The following is a 24,080-nucleotide window of genomic DNA, read 5'->3' as shown; positions in this document are numbered from 1 at the left end:
GATTCCATTTGGTCCATAAAAATCTCAGACCCTGATGTGTATGATTTCATCTCTCTCTCCCAGTAGCACACAGCAAAGGTAACACAAGGTGTTATGCCATATGCTGAAATACGTTTGCAGCTGAAACATTACTCCTGATGTTTTCCAGGTATTTTGTTGTTTGGGGTTTTTTTTTGCCTATCCCAGTGCCTCACTTCCCTGAAATCAGGAGGCACAGAGTGCACTACTGACTGATGTGGTGTGGCAGGCTCCAGTGCAGGTGCAATAACAAGATACAAAACTCAGATTATCGTTGGAATGCAAAGATAAGCCTTTGTGTCACTTGTTTCCGAAACATGGCACTTAACATTGTTTGGGTAGTGTTAGTTGACATGTTTTTCATTTGTTACTCAGCATTGTTTTGTATAGCGACTTCACGGGCGCGTCCTCCCGTAAATACGGCATCTTTAACAGACCCGCAGCGAGCAAAAGAGTTTGGAGGTGATTCTGCGACGTGCCTTGGTGCCGTGAGGTCGTTACGGGTGTGACACACACCCTGTTGGCAGGCGGGCACCGCAGCGTCCTGGGAACCGCCCGCTCCCAGGGCAGCGCCCGGGAGCCGGCCCCGCGGGCAGCCCCGGCGCGGATGCCCGGAGCCGGGGGCAGGTCCAGCCCGCGGGGCGCGGCCGGGGAGCCGCCCTGCGCCCGCCCCCGGCCCCGCCGCCTCCCTCGTCCGTCCTCCCATCGCTCCATCGCTCCGTGCCTGGGTGCCGGCGCGGCGATGTGGCGGTGGCGGTATGTGAGCGGCCGGCAGCTGCACGGCTTCCGACACTACAAGGTACGGGGCAGCGCCGGGGCCGGGAGGGCGGCCGGTCCCACCCGGGTCACATCTCGGCTCCGGAACGCTCCGCTTTGGGCAGCTAGGTCCCAGCCTCGCTGGAAACGCGGCCCCGGCCGGCCGGGCCATCCCTCCGCTGCCGGAGGGTCCGCAGGGGGATGTCCCGCACCTCCACCTGTGCCGCAGGGGGATGTCCCGCACCTCCACCTGATGGAGTGCGTGCCCTGGGCAGGAGGGGGGTGTTCGCGGGGCGGCAGGTCGCGGTGGAGCCAGAGTGAACTGGGTTTTGAGTGAGTATCAAGGTCTGTAAAAGCTGTGCCCGTTTTGGAGCAGCGTGGTTTTGGAGGCATGCGGTGTCTCTGTAAGAAAGCACGCATTGATGCTGCTTGTCTGGCTGTCTGCAAAGCCTTCGGACACAGGAATGCTCTGGCATTGAGAAATAAATAAGAAAGCCGGCAGAGGGGGGGAAAGAAAAACTTACTTTAAATAATTTGATCAAAACCTCATGTTTGCAAATAGCCGGCATGCAGAATCCCGGTAAATGGGTGCATCATTAGATATTTGAATTTAGCAGGGTTATATCATGGACTTAGGAGTTATGGGGGATGCAGTACAGGGATCATCCAGGTTTGTGCCAGTTGCGGTGCAGGTGTCTGAAATGAGCCATGCCACCCTGTTCACACACCCTCACCTCTTTCCTCGTGAAAAGCAGGAGTGGCATACCAGCTTCTACCAGCACAACACCCAGCCTTTTATTTTATGTTCAGTTTGCCAAAGCAGCCCCTACACCATGCTCCCAAATATTCTTGCCCTCTTGCTCTTACCGTGTGCCTTCCCAGGCTGTGCTCCAGCCAGGGTGTTCAGCTTTTCCTGGTTCCTATCAAGCCCTTCCGTTCCCTGGGCCAGCAGCTCTGCTTGTTCACCTCAGCAGGAATGAAGGTGGAGGAAGTGTGGCTTTGAGAATGTTCTCCAGGTTGCTTCCTAGGAACTTGTTATGCACAGAAGCTAATTAAAATGTACCAACCTGTTTGTGTGTCTCCGATGTGAGTGTGATAAAACATTCTGCAAGCTGCTTCTGGCCACAGGGCGTGAGTTGCACAGGTCTATGCTTGAATGGTGAAGCTGCAGTCTTGACTGAGATCAGGAGGAAAAAAAAAAAACCACTTTTAGGATAAATGGACGTCATTATTTAAGTAACTTTCCTGAATTGAGTTCATAGTACAAATACGGGAACACTTGTATTACATTCTTTATTATCACTTGAATGAAAATAACTTCAAACAAGTGCAGATGAAGAATAATCAAAACAACATTCTTTAAAAAACCTGTAATCATTGTGCCATACTTATGATTTACAGGAAAAATTATTACCAAAAGACAGAATCACATATCAAATCATTCAATTTGAATATATTGGTTTCTCAAGAGCATTGCAAAGAAACTATGTAGGGTAATTTTCTTAAGTACAAGAATCGGCCAACGCAGATACTTAAGAAGCATCTGTTCTACTGTGTTCTGAAAAAAATCCTAGTAAGTGCAGGCTTTAGAAAGATGAAATCAAATTGTTTTCTTTTACCTGAGGTGACTTGGGAATGGGATATCTTGGAAATAAATAAATCCGAATGGCATGTGCTTCACACAGAGAAGTACAGCTACGTGAGGCTGGTGCTGCTGAGCTGGTCAGGTATCTGCACCATTTTTCTGGTGCTCCAGGTTGCAGGAGGACCTATTCCTAAATGCTGCTCACAGCGATTTAAAGTACTCCAAAAATACAGGAGGGATGCAGCAAGGAGACGCTAATCATTACCACAATCTCATGTCCTTCGCTCTCCCATACCTAGGGCTGCCACAACCACAGCTTTGTTCTCACCACCTCCCAGGCCTGACACATGCTCTTCAACCTCCTGTTGCCCTCTGGCTGCCATCTCTTCCCCTTCAGCCTAGGGCCTTACTGCATCCTGGTCCTTCCCAGCCCTTGGAGGAGATTGCTGCCTCCTTTGTGCCTACTCAACAGGTGCTAAACTCTGATCACTGTGCCCAGCACACATGGGTTACTTCTACTCACAACCTCCTGGCTATTTCTGCCCTGTTTCCTGGTGACCCAGTTGTGGGGTAGTGTGGAGGGATGTGTGCATTCGCCCTGTGAAGAACTAGGTAATCTCTGAAGGGATATGTGAGCATACATTCAATACTGAGCTAAAACACTGTATTGCTTCTGGATTTGAAGTGTGCATAGAAAACTGTAGATTTAGTGGCATCCATCTCTGTTGTACATCACACTGCAGCATTGTTCTCATGGTACTATCAGTGACTTCATGTACTCCATACTTTGCACAATTTATCTGCTGAGTGTAATGCAGCTTGAAAAAGAATTTGTGCAATCAACTCCTTTTGTAAAGGTAAATATGGCCTGAAAAAAATACTGTTCAATTTTCAAAATTTTCACACAGCTGAATTCATTTCTCTGCCATGAATGCTCCAATTGTATGTTTCAGGCACTGTCTGTCTCCTGTTCACAGTTGGAGGAGGGCCTTGGCAACAAAACCAGCACAGTTCTTTGCTAAGGGAATGGCAGACCTCTAATGCATGCAAAGATTTCAGCACCCTTTAGCATGTTAGGTCCGTGTATATTAGGCTTTTGAAGCAAGTTTTCCCGAATTACCAAGCTTTGGCTTACATCACAGAGTGACATCAGAGCACAAAAATGCATTCCCTTAGGATGAACCTAAACCAGATCACAAACACACAAGTACCCCCAGTACATTCAGTCCATAGTATTATAATGGAACCAGTTTAGTGTGAAACTGGCTCTGAAATCCTTATAGCACAGGCCCTGGCTCCTCAGGACTAGCTATTTCACTTTACTAACCTACTGCCATTCATTCTGCCTGTTAATGGGGTTTTAGAGATTCAGTTTTCCTTTTTCTGCTTAAAAGCACACCAAGAACAGGTGCAGATGTGATGATCAGACAGTTCAGACACAGCCCTGAGTATTACTGCTGTCGTATTTCTGCCATCTGCTTGCCTCTGGGACAGGTGCTGATTCCAGGACAGTTGCATGCTCAGGTGATTTGCTGCCACTGTATCACAGAAGATTCTTATCCTTGGTTTGTGTCCTGTTCTCCAGGACATGGAGCACACAGACAAAAAGCTACAACCATCTGGAATTGTAGGGCTTGGGTCATGTCGTTCCTACTTTTATGTTTTATCAGCATTTTGTAGTTCTAGAAGAGCACCCATGGAATTACACTGCTGCTTTTTTTTCTGCCTGCTTGGGTTTCTGTTGGAAACAAGCTGTTCTGCAACACCCAGGGGATGAGTTCTGATAAAAACAGAATTTGGTTCTTTATTTTTATCATTCTTAGCAGAATGCAGTAATGTCAGTGGTGAGCTCGTGTTGCCACTGTCTCTTCTCATCACTTCATTCTTAGGATTTCCCTTGCGTATTTACCTTGAGTCACCTTTCTTTACAGTACCTGTGCACAGAGGTTCTTCAAGCCAGCAAACTTTGATGCTTTATCCTGTTTGAGAATAAAAGAGATCTAAGAACAAGCTTGACTCAAACAATAGGCCTGGAAAAGATTATTTAAAAAATCAGATACAACATTAAAAATTAACATCTAAGGTTCCACATTTTCATCTTCAGCAGGGAGCTCTGTGTGAATAAGGGGTGTGGTGAGGAGGGGAGAGTAAATGAGGTGTAAGTATTTTCATTTCAGTGAGGCGTCTGCTACTGTCCCATGTTTTCATAAGTAGGTAGAGGTAACTAAGAGGAAGTCATTGTAAAATGGAAACATTTTAAAAAGTTGAAAATATTTTTTCAAAGAGAATGGAAACATTTTCTGTTGAAGTAGGAGGTTCTATCAAGTGGGATTCTACCTACACATCTGTCTCTCTGTCCCAGCTCCATTGCTGTTCAATACTTTCATTAAGTAACAGAAGGGAGAATATTGTAAAATTTTCACTATACTAAAGAATTTTGAAGAGTAGATTTATTATTTAAAATATACTTGGAAAAGGGATATAATAGCCAGAAATCAATATGAAGAAATGCAGTAAACAAGGTTTTGCTTAGGGGAAAGAAAATCAACATTTAAAACATAAAATAAGAGACAACAGGCTGCAAGAAAGATACCAGGGGATCACAGTGTTGGCAGCTTTGTGGCTGTTATAATAAAGGGCTTATAATGTAAGCCACTTCTTAAGCTGGAAGTGTCATAAATATATCAAAGGGTTACATTTACTCCTGTAGCTGATGTACTGATCAGGTATGAGTTGGAATAATGTGTGCTGCCTGCTTTGGCCCACAGTCTGCAGTCCTCAGAATGCCATTATGAATACCAAGAGGCTTAGAAAAGAGGAATTGTGTGAGACAGTCTGAGTAAAGTGGGAGTAAGAGCCTAGCAGCCATTTGGTCTTCAAGAGTGCCCTTTTAAAGAAAGACAATATGTGAGTTTTGGCTGTACAAAGAGAAATTTAAGGCATCTGCTATGTCAGTCGTGTTGATAAGGCCTGCTGGAGCAGGTACTAAAGGGGATTGGGCAATCGTTTTATCAGTCTTAAGAAATGGCTTGATTTCTCTGAGGCAAGATCCACAATCTAGTGTTGAGTATTAATGAACAAACAGTTGCTGACACCTTTTTATGAAAGTTTTGGGTAATGTATTTTCTTTTAGTGTGCTGGCATGTTTGCTTTCTGCAAGCAATGGGGCCATTACCTCATGGAAACTTGATCTGCATTCTTAATGTATACTGAACGTGATCTTGCATTAGGTGAATGCTCTGGACTAGAAGATCTCTCAAATTACATCCCAGGCCTCATTTTGGAGGGTTAGAGAAACAAGATCAGATGTATGGTGATCACGTTTCAAGGTCTGACTCTTTCTCTTATACTGCCTTATACCAGAAGAGCAAAGGGTTTTTTTAGTATAATCTAGTGAATTTAATGTCTGGAAGTTCAGGATTCACCTGGATACAAAACTGGATATCTGTGAAGTCTATGCTTTTCCAAGGCTACAAATGTAACTATGAGATTTAGAAAAATCATGGATTCTGCTCACCTTAATTGAACAGTAGTTTTGCTTTCTACTGTTGTACACAAGGAGTTGACATGATTTTGAAAATTTAGGAGAAGGGCCTTCCATTTGCATGCTTACCTGGAACTATTTAAGAGCCATTTAATAATGCTCATTGTACATGAACAATTTTATGTATATTGAGTACTTTCTTTACATGTTTATTATATAGTGTTTTTCCACATAGTATTTTTAGATTTTTTCCACTAATATTTAATCCCAAATATTGTCTGAAAGAAGTTATCAGTTGTGTCTGCTGTTGTTAGATTTTTCAAACCACCACAGCTTATTAAACTGTGTCCTTGAATATTTGAGGCAGTGAAAACTAATGTTGTCTGGCTTCAATAAAACCATGAGTCAACAGCCCACTGTTCTACAAATAAAATCTTGCAGTCTTCTTCATGTTCCTTTGATGGAAGACTGGGGTTGTAATTAACTGTTTTTGAATAGTATGTGAAATAAACAAAATAACTCATTATTCTTACATTATCTGTCACTGCATTCATGTGTCTCATATGTCAAAGAGCCATGGGCCAACTGAATATGTCATTCTACAGGACAATCTTCATGCACTTTTTCCTTATCCTGTTGTGATTGTAGCTGATAATGTAGCATTTAATGAGTTCTGTAATCATTATCTTCCTTCTATGTATCACATGCCAATGAACGAAGAACATAATGAAATCACATCACAGAGATGCTGCATTTGATATTACTTGCTGCAGGACTTTTTTCCCAATGATGGGAAATTGTACATGGTTTTGAGAGCAATATTACACCCATGAGTTTACAAAGGTTCATTAGATCACTTTTGGGACAAATATGCTCAATATAAAGAGTTGTATGCCTTGTTGAATCTCATAAAAGTGCAAATACCAATGGCATAGTTTTATTTCATTGCTTTATCAAGAGATGTTAGCATTCTGAAATTCTTTTTGGATTTTTATGTGTGGAATACATGTGCATGTATACATAGGTATTTTTGTTTATTCATCTTTGTTTTAGTAGAAGACTAATTGCAAAGATGTGTCTGTGATTTGAATGTGTATTGCTTACACATAAATCCTAAGGGATTTATGTTATAAACCTAAGGGAACCCTTATTCTAAGGATTGTTTTATAGAAGGAGGATCTTTCTATGAAGTAACCCCTCTCTTGTGCATCAGGATATTAGATAACACAAGGGTTCAGTGTATGTGCTACAGAATCACCATTCAGCATCTCTTATGGAAAATACAACATGCTTTTAATCTGTCTTCCCTTTTGGGCTTGGAGTGGTTTCCCCACATTGGGTTTCCCAGATGTGTAGGTGCACCCTCTGGCAGAGCTCCAGCTGGATGGGTGCTTGGTCTACTGTTAGATCTTTAAAGGGCTGCTGGCACATACATGTTTGCACATGCGCAGAAATAGGTGTAGCACAAAATCCTGCTGTTGTTTCCTTTTACCAACTGTGGAAGACCAGTCTGCACAAAAAAAACCCCATAGAAATCAACTTTCTTGCTGTGTTAGAGCTTCCTTGAATAGCAAGTTAAGGATCAGTTGTGCAGTTCCTTGAGAGTGTGCAGGTTTTGGATTTAGCAAGATTTATGTTTTCATCATTCTGGACCAGCATCTACCTTTGTCCCTTACAACAGCACACATGCAGCTGTCTTCTACCGTCCCTTGCTCAATATTTAATCACATTTCTATGATCTTTTTAATTATTTTGACTTTGTTGTTAAGTGCTTGAACATATCCCATGTAAGCCTTCTCCTTAAGAGAAATTAGGTAGTATCCTTAATATAACTACTGTTAGTTGAAAACTGGTTGCTGACTTCCAGTCCCACTGACTGTCCACCTCTCCATGGTCTGGATAAAGCACTTGGTTTTGAGCTCCTGGCTGAGCCTGTGTTGAGAAGGAGGAGACTGCTGAGATCCCTTCTCTTCTGAATGATCCTGTGATCCAAGCCCATGGTTCTGTGACCTTAGGGCCATGACACTGCTCTGCAGGCAAGGGGATGTGTCACTGGCAGGCATGAGTCCCTAAGAGTGGCCTGTCCTGACCCACAGCTCCATGTGCCCATGACCTCATTATAGGTAAGAATGCCTCCCCTCATTAAGGAAAAGGATGTGGCACAGGACTCAATGTGTGTCAGGATTCCTGAAAATGAGGAGGTGAGCAATGAACACACCTTTGCATCAAAATATCCCCAGGACAGCAGTTTGGGTAATAACAACTTCCTGATGACTTAATAATACCAGTCAGAATTGTTGAATTGCACAAACCATGACATTCTAGTATTTACTAGGAACAATATCAGGTGGAAGGAAAATCTATCTATATTTCCTAGCTGTAGTGTGCACAAGCTAAAGGAACTGAAAGGGGAAAAGTGAGAGGGGAGAGCTCAGGAGCCCAACTTGGGCGGCTTCTTCCTTCACAGTGCAGCTGCATCCAGCCCTAGTACAGGCTTATAACTCCTGGACCTAGATATTGGTGATCTAATAAAAGACCAAAATGAAACAAACCCCAAAACCTCCCCCATATATATATATATATATATATATATATATATATATATATATATATATATATGTGTGTGTGTGTGTAGGAGAAAATGCAGAATACACCAAATTATTATACAGGAGATAGAAAACCCAAGCCATTATTTATGAATAATTAACTAACTGATGATATAATGTAAAGCAATTCTATTATTAGAAATAACAGGACTGTGTTTTGGAATACATCAGCACTTAAACTGCTGAACATATTTGGCATCCACAGTGTTGTGGAGCTCTGTTGTTTATAGCATGTTTCTCTTTCTTCCCTTTGTGAAGGTTTTGTTAAGATCCAAGACTGTCCCATACAAACTACAAACCTGTAAAAACATATATAAAGTAGAATTAAACTCCACGTGTTTCATGTATTCTAGGAATCTGAAAGATTGATGGAAAATTGTTGCCAGATGTGCCAGTATTTCAGTATTTTCTTTAATTTTTATGTGGTTCCTGAAGTGTAAGGTATCACAGAAGCCAAGTTCATATTGCATAAGACATTGCCCAAAAGGGTGATTTCCCACTGAGCTCTCTTCAATATTGACTGGTCCATATGCTGGATTGGGAGGGTCATCTTCCAGTTTCAAAACCAAAAAAACCCCTTACCTGCAAAAGAGAGGCAATTGTCATGCCTCCCATCTCTGTCATTTACAAAACATAGGTGTTGTGAATGTAAATGACTGGGTGGCACAATACCTGGGACAAGATTATTTAAGTACAGGAAAGGAGTAGTCTGTTAGTATAAAGAGCAGCTGAAGTTGAAATAATGATATAATGTAGTTATGCAACTACATTTCTTGCAGCTTGCTTTCTCTCCTGACTCTGAAGTGTGTGTAGGCATGCTTTATATTTTTCTCTTAATCGTAGTCATTCCAAAATTTTATTCTTGTGATGCCTCCAAAGTGCAAAGCTGGAGAGGACTAGGGAAGTGAAGATCTAGTGTCTGCTCTCATTAGTGGTTAGCTCACTCCCTGTTTGAGTTTTGTTTGTTTATTTCTCTAAAGTCTCTCCAAGGCAATAGCTAGGCTTTTGGTTTGGAAATAATCTGTTCTGGAGGTAGTCTACACAATTTTTTGGTTTCACCATCCTTCAGCACTCTTCCAACATGGGCATTTGGGTTTTTGAACATGCACAGCAGACAGGGCTCACTTTCATGCTCTGAAAGTGCCATATTGCTGTGTTACAGTGTAGTCTCCAGATTGTTTCAGATACTTTGAACTTAAACATATTGAATGCTAATGATGTGTTGGGTGTGTGGGGCCAGATGATGAGGCCCAACACCCCTCCAGCAGATGCTGTGTGGTGCTGATGTGACCAGTTTGCAATAATGGGAAGTGTTTCTAAGCTGTGTGGATGTGAGCCAGAAGGTACCATTTGTCTTGTCTTTAGCAGAGCAGACCCTGATCACTGTGAGTGCTTTTGCCCCTCGGTGTTTGGCTCTGCTCTGTCCCTGCAGAACAGTTGCCTTTCTACTGTGTAGCCCAAAATTTTGCTTTTATTCATTTTCTTTCATTTTTCTTTCTTCTGTTTTCCTGTTACTTTTCTTAATTGTTTATCACTTTCCTACCCCCTCCCCAAATCTTGTTTCCTTTCCCCTTTAACACAGGTGACCTGCAGAAACTTTGTGCTGTGCTGGATCCCCTGGATGGAAATTAAGATGCAGGAACACAAACTAAAAGCACATTTCATATGTGCTGCCCATGTCACCATGTATGTGTGCACATGTCTGGTGTCTGTATTCTCATTTTTAGCTCTTCTAGAAGCCATTAACACTGAGAGTTAAAGCAGATTACTTTCAAGGAGATATCAGCTATTAAATAAAACCAGAAGAAGCATTTTTAAATTTGGGAGTAAGATGAAGTCAGTGCCATTTTTCCTATTCCCTTACTACTGCTGTTCCCTCCCAGCTGTTACAACTTCTTTGAAAAATAATTGAGAGAAGCTTTTTGATTATTCCAAGCCCTTCTTCTTTGTATAAGGACAATCAATCCCCTTTCCAGGGCAGAAACTGTTTGCAGGGAAGTGCTTAGTAGTTGTATGAGCCTTGCACTTAAAAACCTCCAACAGACTTATCCTCTCCATTTTTGTCTTTTAGTATAAGTGCCCTGAAAATGACAGAATTACACAATAGCAAATGGCAATGCTTTTTTTCCATCAGGTTCAATGGACTCTTGCATTCATGTTCATTGGTATAATGTGAGCATGTTACTCAGTACTTTGCTTTTCTGAGCAGCCTTGAACATTAAACTCCTGAGGATTTCATGGCCTTGAGGTTAGTAGCTTCTTGGGAGCAGAACAAAGCAGAGTATTAAATGGTATAGCAGACTTTATTTGTCAAGTTTTATTTTTTGCCGTGACTGAAAACTATTTTTCCATGGGTGTTTCCTTTGGTCTGGCTAAAACAAATCATTGTGGAGGGAAGTGCAAATTTCCATTCTTCTGCACATCTGCTGAATGTTCCTTCCCCACCCAGAGGACCAACAGTTCAGCCACAGACATAGGAATTAACAGGATGAAGTGTGGTGTGTCCTGAAATGTCTTTAGGTGACAAAAGCTGGCTGTAATTCTCCTTTTTTTTTTTTCCTTTTTCCAGTAAGGTCTGTTTTGATTTTTGGTGCTTGACTTTGGAAACTGTGAGGCAAACAAAAAGCTGACTGTGTCTCTTGTTTGTGTCTGTTATGTAGAGATACGTTGGAAAGCTACCTAATCTCTTACATTATCCAGTAAAGACAATACAAAAATTATATAATATCTATATTGTCTATTATATTTTCTCTATAATAAAACAATTTCAAAGAAATGAGACTGATTTTCCTTTATTTTTTTTTTCTCCTAAGAGCAAGCAGTAGGTCTGAACAATCAGTGAATATTTTGGATAGAAAGCCTAATTTTACTGTTGTTGTTTAACTACCATTTTCTGATTATATTTGTGGCTTTGACTTGGGGGTGAGGGGAGAAAGAGAATACCAGAGTAAAAGCAAGGATAAAATCCCTTATTTTGACCTTTGCACATTCTTATCCAGGTATGGCTGAATTCATTGAATTTGCTGGTCATCAAATTGTCCCATATTTCACATAGTCTTTGAATACTAGCTGGGGTAAGGAAATGGGCAGTAGCCACAGTGACACTTTGGGCAGACTCCTGGAACCTCAAAAGTGCTTATGGATACCTTGAATTTTCTTCATTTTCAGAGGATTTCCATAGTTCTCATGTGAATTAAGTAGTAGCTGACTGGTCTGTTGGCATAGGTATTGTATAGCTTGGTATTATTTTTAATTTTGGCATAAATGTAAGCAAAGCCCACAGGTTTTGGTAATTCACATGCAAGCTGGACTATCAAAAGTTCCAACAGTTGTAATAATCAGTGTTTGAATGATAAATACAGCATCTGGACCTGCAAATACATACAGAATAATGAAGACTTAAGTTTTACCTGCAAATTAATTTTTTTCTGAGGTAGTGTATTTAAGAATGCTAATATATATTCCAGGGAAAATCTGTTGATGACAAAATTGCATTGTGTATTAAGTAATATGGGTTGCAGCAGCAGAGAAAAATGACACATCAGTGTGAACACTTACAGTATTTTTTGAAAAATTAAAATCAGTGATGTACACTTCATTAAACTGAAAATTTTATTCTCTTTGGAAGTGTAGGCAGTCTGCTCTGACCAGTTACTGCTTGGTGATTTTTTTTCTATTTGTCAGTATGTATTTACAGTGAATAGCTGTGCTGTAATAATTTTATTAGATACTGTGTTTATGATCTAAACTTGATCATAAGTTCTTGATCATAAATCTTGATCTAACTTGATCATAAATCACAAACTTGTGTTTGTGATTTAAACTTGAACCCACAAAATTACTATGTGAATGCCTTGTTTTGTCCAGAAGGTAATTAAAACATATGCTTTGTATTCAGATAGAAAAAGGATATGTATGGAAGAGTTCCTAAGCATTTCTTATGTAGGTACCTGAGTTTAAGACAAGTGCCTAAGTTGCTTTGATAATTAATGACTTGGAACAGGTACTTCCAGCATGCAGTCTCATCCAAGAGAGTTGGTAAGCTGGGTAAGAGAAGTCAATAAATTAACTATATACATGGAGGGACAGTGAACTGTTGGCTGAAGTTATGTGAAATGAGACTGTGTCATCAGCTCTTCTGCAAGTGAACAGCTTTGTCAAACTGTGGTCTAACACATCCCATCTTACTCCCATTTTCTGCACGTGGTGTTTGGATAGTGCTATATGTAGATATATCTGAATCTTTGTGAGTCATGTGCATCATCCTAGCAATGTTAAGCCATGTATGAACTTTCACAGTCCAAGAATTTCTGAAATAATTACGTGTACCACCCCAGTGATGGATAATTTCTTCCAATATCTACCTACCAGGGCTCAAGTATATTGTTTTGAGTGGTATTGTCAGTTTAAGATTGTTCTTCCTAAGATTATTCTGTGTTCTGCAGTCTCAAGGCAGGTTAAAACTTGATACTCTCCTCTGGGAAAAAATGAGACAACAGCAATTCAGGGTGGCCTTGGATTTCTGAAATATTTTGTTTACAAAAGATATAGATATTTACTTACTGGAATTTATAAAACACATGTGTTTTCAAGTCTGTCCAATAGAGAAATGTTATTGTGGTAATGAACTGTGCTATTTTAGAGCTCATTTTTATAATAACATTGCCTTACATGAGTTAGCATAGTGCAAATGCAACTGTGTTACTATGACAAAAGCTGAGTATCTCTGCAAGATAATATTCCACCTACAAACACATTCCAAGTTCACCGTCTGTCCTACATACTAGCAATGAACTGGTGCTCAGACTGTGCATTACTGGTAGTGGAAATAAAGGTGTTAAATCCAAAATATGGTAGAAATGCGGAATTTTATAAGGTTGTAAAATTAATAAGAATTTAAAAGTAAAAGATTTGCCATTTTACAAGCCTTTGTGTTAATACATAGAGTTACAAAGGAACTGTAAACCAGGCCAGTGCTTTTAAATTAAATAAAACCAGTATAAAATAAATTTACACCAGTCTCACTGAGTGCTCTTAGATGCTGAAGGACATGTAGTCCTGGAGAAATAGCCATTGTTCAGTGCTTTGTTTAACATGCTTGCTTTTTCCTCACAGTACAGTGCTGTGGATACAAATCCTTTATCTGTGTATATTATGCAGCCCATCTGGAATAAAATTATTAAGGTAAGATTTTCATTTAATAAAACATAACATGTTAATGCAAGAATTTGTTTTAAATGTAGTGTGTACTTTCATTTAAAAATACATATTGATCAATAAAGCTGAAATGACATCTGATAAAAGAGAACAAATGTTGCAGGGTATTTAGCCATGTTTAAGAGGAGTGTGTTGTTTTGAGATTTTTTTTTAGAAAGAAGGGGCTTGTTTCTTTTTTGTGATTGCTGTAGAAAAGGCATCCATTTCTTTTCTGCATCTTTCATTAAACAGCTTTGCAGACATGGATGGTTTTACTTAATACAGATTATTTTTGTGCAGCATATGCTGCCTAACAACAGCATGGCTTTCTCTCTGTGCTGTGCATATGATTTTATGCAAGCACTGTCTCATTTTCTCCCAAGGGGACTTGCTTGAGACAGCCAGGCATTCCTCGCAGAAGCTGAAAATGAGAGTGGTTACCATGATCACCATAACGATTGGAAGATGCCATCTCTTGAAACTGCATTGCAATCTGCAGTTTTTAAAAATAAACCACTCACAATTAGTTATGCGGTTGTTGGAAAAAAAAAATAAAGGCAAGCTGTATCTCAGATAAATATGAAGTTTATTGATCTCCAAGGAAACACTGTCTTCTGTGCTGCCTCATTACAGGAAATGTTTAGATTGGAGCAGACTTGAAAACAAACCTTTGTACAAACAAAAAAAGGATGTATGTGGTCAAAGCATTGTTGGATCTGCCATCTTTGGATTCTGTAATTCAGGTGTTGATTATTCTTGATATGGCAGGAAAATCTTAATCTCTAATTCATAACCTCAAAGTAATTTAATGGAAAATGTTTGTATGACCCAAATGAAGAATTAAAATACAGCTTGAACACAGGATGAGAAAAAAGAAATTCAAAGATGTGACACTGACTTCAGTAATTCAATTCAGAGACTTTGTTTTTATTCCCATCATAATATTGAGGAAAGCAATGAGGCAGAAAAGCCTCTCCAGCATTCTGGCATGGGAGATGAGTAGAGGTTTTACTGTGCACTTGCCCTTTAGTTTAGGAGATGGGTGAGTATTCATCTGCTATCAGATTGAAGGGGAAGTGTTGTCAATGCAAAACTTCCTCTGCAGGTATTTTCTCCTAACAGTTGCAGCATTTTACCAGAAGTAGATTATTGAATGTTCCCTAATAGCTTAGTCACAATATAATTGTTTGTAAAATATCAGTAGGAATGCAAGTTGCTATAATGGTTTTGTTCCTGAACAGTGCATTGCAATAGGGAAATTGGGATAACTTTTAAAGAATTTTTAAAGAATGTTTTGCATCTACTATGTTCATTCAATATTGGGCAGTACAAGTGTGCGTCTTGATGACTAGGAGAAGTTCCTTCACTCAGTTTAGACATCCTGATACATCCTTTCTCAGATATTAATTAATTATTTTTTACTTTCTAAACTGACGACAATAAAAATTCCACATGGACTATTTTATTAGATTCTAGAGGAGTTTAAAAAAAGCAACCTTAAATTCACTGACCCAAGCAAAAAAACCCCAAACAACTCATGAGAACAATAGCTTGAGATTCTGGTCTTGCTTTTCATATGCCTGTTTAATCCTAATGGCTGCACAAGTTTCTCTGTATTCCACAATGCAGAATTCATTGGAAGATATGTTTCCTATGTTATAAGTCATTACCATTAATTGTGAAATGTACTTCCTGTGTTATAAGAAATTAAGAAGAGCTTGACATTAAAAATCTGTGAATTTGTGAACTGAAAACCTATTGTCATAACCCAGCTCATTTATATCTGGTGGGGATGCTGGACAATGAGAGGAAAAGGAGGAAATCCCACTGGAATACACAGGTGTATGCCAGTGTAACTGAAATCAATTAAACTCCCTTCTGTTGCCTTATGAACTTTGATTTTATCAGCAGAATTGGGCAAGAGTAGCATTTTAGTGGTCTCAAGTGACCTAGTGAAGTTTGAACAGGGCTTTATATACATGTGTACTTTACCATTTATTATCCAAATAGTTGCTGTATTAAAGCATTTGCTGTTTCTATTAAGGCTTTTAGACTGAATGGCTAGACACAGAGAAACAGAAATCAGTTAATACTTTGTGGAATTAAGAGTTCTTTAAAAGGTTCAGGCACACAAGAGTTTTGCCAGAAAGCAGATGTGATTTGCCCTATGGCACCTCCAGTTGTATTAATCATGTAGCACATTGATATATTAGACCTCTACTGTCTGTTAATTAGACTATAAAGATTGCAGCTCATCCTTCTATAGCATACTCATAAATTCAGGCTCTATTTGTCCAAGGTGTGTAAGAAGTTAATCTTGAACACCCTGTGATTTTCTAATTATGAAATAGGGTGATGGTAGTGTAACGCCAACTAAAAAGATAAGGAGCATTAAATATAACAAAAGGGATTTTGCAACTGGAATACTTTCCAAATACCTAGACAGATTAGGTTCAGTAAGGATCAAAAGAACATGCTTAAGGGTTTAACTGCAGGAGAGTCTGTTTTCCTGAGGGCAGAACTCCTGTAACAGGAGTGTTTTTCATGGTGTGTCTGTTAGCCAAAGGGATTGCAGCTATAACAAGTTGAAAAACTTTTGAAAGTTTCCTTCTTAAAATACACAGTTAGCAAGAAAGTGGGTTAAAATAACTTCATGTTTGTGCCATGGAAGCATGAATTATTTCCTGTAATAACTTAAAAATGACATTGTGACTGTTTAGAATGATGAGCCTAATTAGAAAGCAGACGTTTGTGGTGCCCCACTTGATTTGATTGTCAACAATTCTTATGAATCATCCAGGAAAAAGCAGTCAGTTTATCCATGTATATCCATGTAAACACTTCATTCTGAGTGTCTTAAAGCACTATTTTGATTTATGATTTAGGTTAAAAGAGACAAATCTAGATTTTTTTTAGTGTCTGTGCTTCTTATTCCATGAAAGTTCAGAGATACCAGATAATCCCCAGCAGGAGATCCATCTTCTGCATGCTCAGGTAGCAAAGCTGGGAGATGTGCAGCTGATGCTGCATGCTGAGCATGCAGTCAGTGTGAGAAAGGGAGACCATGCAGTGAAGGGTTCCTCCTTAGACGCTCTCCAAAAGGAATTTCAGGGGACATCTACTGTCCTTTTCTTTAGAGGTGTTGCTTTGCCCTTTTTAACACTCAGAATGATAGATATGTTAAATTTTTTAAATTGTTGCTGTATGCATTCCATGGTGTATTTTAAATACAATGAGAGCTGACATACAGTGTTTGTTTTATAATCAGTGATAAAATCCTGCTGATAAGGAAAGCAAATATCAGATATAATTGTTTTACCAATGTAATTACAGCAAATTATTCTAAGAAACATAATGGAAGAGTGTTGAGGAACTCTAACCTGATTTTTGGAAGTGTACACTTAGTCTGTACATCATAGGTTTCACAATTTCTCCTGAATATTTAAAATTGCTCTATCATTGAAAAAGATAATCTAGTCAGGATAGTTAATCAGTCAAAGCATTCAGATTTTGAAAGTAAATTTAAGTAAATATAGTGGTAAGATAGAATAAATTGATATGTATTTATCTGTCTGTTCAGCTAGCTAGTCCAGAGATATTAACAAAACATTTGATTTCAAAACTATTGTTAGTATAATTGTAGTATACTATTGAAATATATTATTCCTGTTAGTATCAGGAATTATTTGAATTGATTTTCTTTAATATTTTCTGGTACTATTTCATAGTGTTGAAGTACATTATATACATTTTGAGCTCTTAGACACTCCAAATAATGTATTTATAAGCCTCCAGTATTTTTGTGTTTTAAATACATTGATAATGTGTTTGAGTAATGGTAATGGTTGATACTTAGTATTTCTGCAAATGTGGTCTGTCTAAAAATCATGTAGAAAGCTGTGTAAGGTATTTCAAAAAATATTCTGGAGAAACTGTGTTACTTGGGAAGAGTATTTTTGAAAGGGATTCCTTTTGCAGTGGAAGGAGCACCTTAAAGCCACAGGGAAGGAACGCCTGAGAATGATTACTGGGACAAAGAGGTTTAGGTGAAGGCAGAGAGTCCTTTTCAGTGCCCTCCAAAGTAAAATGAATTAATGGAGTGTTAATAATTGACGAATACAGAGGGAGACCCTGTCGGAAAGTTACTATCTAGAGAGTAGGGAGATGCTTGTAACGGGGAGATCTTCTGAATCTAAAAGTGTAATGCACTCAGGGTCTGATTTAGTTGATGTTATGAGTAAGAAGTTATTCACATACTTTGGAAGAAGAGCTTTCCTTGTTATAGTGTGGGAATACAATGCTTTGAAAACCTGCCACGTGGATGCTGAATTACCACACTGGGGTGCTGCAGTCTTCTTTCAGTTCTGATGCAGCTGATCACAGAAGGCTTTCCTTGGGAGCTGAATGAGGATAATGTACAACGTTTTAAAAGGAGTACAATGTTTTAAAAATATCATTCTTACTGCAGTCACAGAAATCAGGCAAAAGGATTGCATTTGAAAAGAAATTTCAGAAAATAAAACTGTATTTTGATTTGAAAATGGGGAAATATACACAAATCTTAATATTGCTGATGTAATATAAAAGCTTCTTTCCTGATATAAAATATTTCATTAAAATAAGATGCACAATTTGAAATATAATTTTTCTAATTATTTTCCTTTCATTTTTTTAACAGTTAGTGCCTTTGTGGATTGCTCCCAACCTGTTAACATTCTCTGGATTTGTCATGATTTTATTTAATTATTTTCTAATATCTTTTTATGACTGGGACTACACTGCCTCAGGTAAATATGTTCATGTTGTAATTTTTCAGAATTACTGAACTGCTTATACTTCTGAATGTTACAGGGAGGTATCAGACCCTTAAATCTTCTACTTATTCCCTTAATAAGGCTCCTATAGGTGCAGATAGGTGAATCTACCTCACACATAGCATTATAAATTTAAATAATTTTATTGAAAAATCTCATTTAATTTTGTCCCTAAAATGGGTTTCAGCATATGCTGCTTGAAGTGTCTGGGAAGATCTGATTATATTTAAAGTTTATTCCAGGGTTTAAATACACAGCAAAAATCCACTTGAATATTCTTCATAACATTTTCATTGATTTCAAATTTCCTAATACCTAAACTGATACCTGAAGGAGTTACCTTTCTTTTCATTTCTCCACATATTCACACTCCCTATTCAAGACTGCTTCTAGAGAAAAACATAGTTTCTAAATAAATGTCTCTTCAAATTATGACTTTGAAATCCAAGTCCATGTTTGCTCCTCATTGAAGACCAAGTCAGAAATTTTTTGGATCTAATTGCTCCTGAGCATAGGGCATGTTTGCTTTGGGATCCTCAGACCAGCTGTTGGAGCCCACAGAATATAGTAAGAGTTTTCCAGGTGATTAATATGTAAAATATAGATGGATAAAAGGCTTTGATTTTCTTTAAACTAGACAATTCAGTGAAGATAACACTTTTATTTCCTGAAACAACTTCATTTAGCTGCCTTTATTTTGTTATGCCTGTGGATAGCTTCAGGAGGTACCCTTTGGTGTGAGTTGTACATTTAGCATAGCAATTCTAGAGGCAGGGATACTTGTTAGCAGTTTTGGTTCACAAGTTACATTTTCAGGACCAGCTTGTTTTATAGTTGTCTGACCTCATTCTTGAACACCTGGTGCTTTTTTTATCAATGCAGATGATGTTTACTCAGCCCTGTAATAAAAGAACATCCAGAACAGATCTTTTTAATGGGATGATGTTATCTTGGCACATTCTCAGTAGATATACACGGAACTTGAAGACATTTGAAATGGTGATTAAGGTTGTTAGAGCTGAGACCTGTATGTGTAGTTTGCAAGCTCTTCCTGAGTCCACATGAGAACAGTCCCATCATTTCTCAGTTGATGGAAAACTTTCATGCAACCTAAAGGGCCTTTGGATATGATATATCATTCCTATACCTAGGGTCAGAAATAAAAACCTAATTTCCTGGACAGTTGGTTTTCATGGTACAGTTTGCAGATTTGCAGCTAGGAGTCAAGAATTGTCATCTTTGCTTTCAGAATGGCAAGATGAGGCACTGAGAGAAAGACAGGGCACTGCTTTAGGTGCTGGCATCTCCTGGCATCATTCAGGCAAGGACACAGCTCTGTATACAGAAACTCCCTGTGTTTGGTGCCAAATGGCAGAAACCTGAGGGGACTTTACATTTACAGTTGTTTAGTGTTGATGTAGTATTGGGTGATGTTTAAGTTAAATGGAAGTCTCTTTGGAAAAAGGATCAATTTCTTTAAAGGAGCAACAGTAACCGTGGATTAATGCTGTCAGCAGAGCAAGAACAGAACTCTGGGCTCTGTCCAATTCAACTATCTTTTCCTTTTTCTCATGGGAAAAAAAAAAAAAAAAAGGGGTGCTAGTATTTCTGCTAGCCTAAGGACAAAAACTTCCTGTTCAGATCTGTGTGGTAAGAGTGCTATACAAAGCCCAGACTGGTAGTGACAATAATGCTTGAAAACTTATTTTATTCTATATATTATATGAACATGAACTAATTTTTCAATGGATAGTCTTTCCCTGAGAATATTTTTACCTAGTGAGTATTTTTGCCTAGTTTCTATCATTGTTTTGTGCAATACTAGAGTAGTTTCAGGACAAAAAAAAACCTCTCTATTACCTTTTGTCCTTTACAGTGGAAACACATTCAAGCCTGCTGAGTGCTTCTTTGAGCTCAGCAGTGCCTGAAGGTCAGACTCAAATATTTCGATCTGTTTGATGCAGTGTGTTAATCAGTGGCAGCTAGTTTGTATCTGTGTGCATATCTTGGTGGATTTCTTTGATGTTAACCCCTGTTACACTGGCTCACCACCCCATTTTTTTTCAGGTACCAGTCCTGGACTTGTTCCCACCTGGGTGTGGCTGTTCAGTGCTTTTACCACCTTTTGTGCTTATGCTTTAGGTAATGTACAGTGAAATAATTTGCATGTCTGACATTTTCATGTAATTTTATCTTCAAATTTACTATTGATAATTCTGAGATAAAGAGGCATTGTGGATAAATTACTGACTTCTTTCCAAAACAAGGAGTCTTAGATTAAAAAAAACCCCAAACAACAAAACAAACAACAACACCAAAAAAACCCCAAAAAACCCCCAAACCACAACACAAAAAAAAAGGTTTATCAGACTTAAACCCAAAACAGCATGTAAAGTAACATATTAGAGGCTCTATTACAGTAACTCTTATCCTTCTTGAATGTTCAAATTATTTTAAAGGAACAATGGAAATCATTATATAACAGCAGTCTGGTTCCAATCCCCCTGCCATCACAGGGACACCTTCCACTAGATCAGGTTGCCCAGAGCCCCATCCAACCTGGCCTTGAGCACTTCCAGGGATGGAACATTCCCAGCTTCTCCAGGCATCCCAATCCAGTGCCTCACCATCCTCACTGTAGAGATTTTCTTCCTAGCACCTAATCTAAACCTACCTTCTTTCAGTGGACCCATTCCCCCTTGTCCTATGCCTACATGCCCTTGGCAAAAGTCCCTCTCCAGCTCTCCTGTATCCCCTTTAGGTACTGGAAGGCTGCTCTAAGGACTCCCTGGAGCTTTCTCTTCTCCGGGCTGAACAACCCCAACTCTCTCAGCCTCCTTCATAGGAGAGTCACTGCTGTTTGGTTTCATAAAAATCTTTGTCCCTTGATGGTGACATTCTGAGAAGCTCAGACATCAGAATTAGCAGAGGGTGCTTTCAAAAAAATAGGAAAAATAAAAGACAAAGGGGAAAAAAGGAAATTGTTAGGCACTTCAGTGCTTAAAGTGTGTGTCAGGAGAGGTGATGATGACAGATATGATGACAGGCCTCAGCTTCTTATGGAAATAAGTATATATTTTTTTCTTTCCTCTTGCTGTTTTTCTCCCATAACACCTACACCTCACTTTCATATTCCATTTTTACTACTTCATTCTGTGCCATGAGTGTATTTTTAGGTACACTGCATGTTGCTGTGCAGTGGTGTGAAGACAGACCTGAAATGATGCTGACCTGGGAGTAAGATCCACATTAGTGTGGCTTTTTTGCTTTCTCTTCCAAAGCTCTCTTGTTCCAAACTAGACTTTCCACAGCATGGTGGAACAGAATTCTTTTTTGGGGAGACTAAAGGTAGTATATTTAGAGGACTGCACAGTTCTGTGTAATAAGGGTCCAGGAAGGCTGGATACATTTAAAGAAGGAAATCTTATAGGCGCAGGAGCAGGTTTTCTCTAGATGATGAAGGATGAACCATCAGGGAAGAAGAATGGCCTGGCTGAATAGAGGGCTTTCACTGGAATTTGGGGAGGAAAAAAAAAGAGTTTATAAACTTGGGAAATAGGGGCAGACAATAAAGAAGAGTACAAGGATGTCATCAGGTCTTGTAGAGAGAAAACTGGATTGGTCAAGGCTCAGCTAGAACTCCATGTTGTCACCACTGTGAAAGATAATACAAAGTGTTTTTATAAATACATTAACAACAAAAAGAGGGCCAAGGAAGATCTCCATCCTTTATTGGGTGCAAAGGGGAACATTGTAACCAAAGATGAGGAAAAGGCTGAGGTACTTGATGCCTTCTTTGTCTCAGTCTTCAACAGAAAGACCCAATCCTCAAGGCAGCCGGCCTGCTGAGCTGGTAGGCAGGGACAGGGAGCAGAACAGAGCCCCTGTGACCCAGGAGGGAGCAGCCAGTGCCTGAAGTGATCCAGGAGGGAGCAGCCAGTGCCTGCTGTGATCCAGGATGGAGCAGCCAGTGCCTGCTGTGACCCAGGAGGGAGCAGCCAGTGCCTGCTGTGACCCAGAAGGGAGCAGCCAGTGCCTGCTGTGATCCAGGAGGGAGCAGCCAGTGCCTGCTGTGATCCAGGAGGGAGCAGCCAGTGCCTGCTGTGACCCAGAAGGGAGCAGCCAGTGCCTGCTGTGAGCCAGGTGGGAGCAGCCAGTGCCTGCTGTGATCCAGGAGGGAGCAGCCAGTGCCTGCTGTGACCCAGGAGGGAGCAGCCAGTGCCTGCTGTGATCCAGGTGGGAGCAGCCAGTGCCCTGCTGTGACCCAGGAGGGAGCAGCCAGTGCCTGCTGTGAGCCAGGAGGGAGCAGCCAGTGCCTGCTGTGACCCAGGAGGGAGCAGCCAGTGCCTGCTGTGACCCAGGAGGGAGCAGCCAGTGCCTGCTGTGCCAGCTGACACTCACCAGTCAGTGGGGCCGGATGGGATCCACACCAGGGTACTGAGGGAGCCGGCAGAAGAGCCAGGCCACTCTCCAGCATTTGCCACCAGTCCTGGTCAATCAGGGGGGACTCGAGAGAACTGGAGAACTGGCCAGTGTGATGCCCACCTACAAGAAGGGTTGGAAGGAAGATCTGGGGAACTACAGGCCTGTCAGCCTGACCTCACTGTCTGGGAAGGTTATGGAGCAGATCATCTTTAATGTTATTATGCAGCACATGCAGGACAGCCAGGGGATCAGACCTGTTTAATATCTTTATCAATAATTTGGATGAGGGGATTGAGTCCACCCTTATTGAGTTTGCAGATGACGGCGAGTTGGGTGGGAGTGTTGATCTGCTGGAGGGCAGGGAGGCTCTGCATGGGGATCTGTCCAGGCTGGATCAATGGGCTGAGGCCAGTGCTGTGAGGTTCTACAAGGCCAAAGGCCAGGTCCTGCACCTGGCTCACAACAACCCCAGGCAGTGCCACAGTCTGGGGGCTGGCTCAGTGGGAGAGGTCATGGGGGTGGTGGTTGACCATGGCTGAAATGCCAATGGCATCCTGGCCCGTATCAGAAAGAGTGTGGCCAGCAGGACCAGGGCAGTGATCATCCCTCTGTGCTCAGCACTGGTGAGGCCACACTTTGAATCCTGTGCTCAGTTCTCAGCTCCTCACTACAAGAAGGACATTGAGGTGCTGGGACATGTACAGAGAAGGGCAACTGAGGTGTTGAAGGGTGTGGAGCACAAATCTTATGAGGAGCAGCTGAAGGAGCTGGGGATATTAAGTCTGGAGAAAAGGAGGCTCAGGGATGGCCTTATTGCTCTCTACAACCACCCGAAAGGAAGCTGTAGCAAGTGGGGTAGGTCCCTTCTCCCAGACAACAATCAATAGGACAAAAGGAAATAACCTCAAGCTATGCCAGGGGAGGTTCCTGTGTGACATCAGGAAGAAATCTTGCTCTGAAGGGGTGGTTAAGCCTTGGAATGGGCTTCCCAGGAAAGTGGTGGGATCGCCAACCCTGGAAAGTGTTCAAGAAACTACTGGACATGGCATTATTATTTAGTTGTCACAGTGGTGTTCAGTCTGCATTGTACATACCTTGGCACTTCTATTCAGTTGCTGAGATCTTGTGCCAAAATCTTTTTGTCCAGAATTTCTTTGTATTTGTACCATAAAAAGCAATGGGACAACAATCCCTTG

At 40.4% G+C, this 24,080-nt stretch overlaps 1 protein-coding gene across 5 annotated transcripts in view; it reads left to right on the top strand.

Annotated features, from left to right (window-relative positions):
- Positions 1 to 555: 555 nt before the first annotated feature.
- LOC135278795 (ethanolaminephosphotransferase 1-like) overlaps positions 556 to 24,080 on the top strand; it is a 58,179-nt gene continuing 34,654 nt past the window's right edge. Inside the window, exons 1-4 of one of the 5 annotated variants that reach the window (XM_064385604.1) lie at positions 556 to 817; positions 13,565 to 13,633; positions 18,324 to 18,432; positions 20,527 to 20,601. In XM_064385604.1, coding sequence (XP_064241674.1) covers positions 626 to 817; positions 13,565 to 13,633; positions 18,324 to 18,432; positions 20,527 to 20,601 — 445 coding nt within the window. In that variant the 5' untranslated portion in view covers positions 556 to 625. Of the gene's footprint in view, positions 818 to 11,402; positions 11,449 to 13,216; positions 13,326 to 13,564; positions 13,634 to 18,323; positions 18,433 to 20,526; positions 20,602 to 24,080 lie in introns of those variants that run through there. The other 4 variants (XM_064385636.1, XM_064385625.1, XM_064385613.1 and 1 more) reach the window with 4 other exon arrangements.

The sequence above is a fragment of the Passer domesticus genome, chromosome 1 (genome assembly GCF_036417665.1).
Source record: "Passer domesticus isolate bPasDom1 chromosome 1, bPasDom1.hap1, whole genome shotgun sequence".
NCBI lineage: Eukaryota > Metazoa > Chordata > Aves > Passeriformes > Passeridae > Passer > Passer domesticus.
Note: the sequence above shows the minus strand (reverse complement) of the source record. Positions and strands in the feature narration are given on the sequence as shown.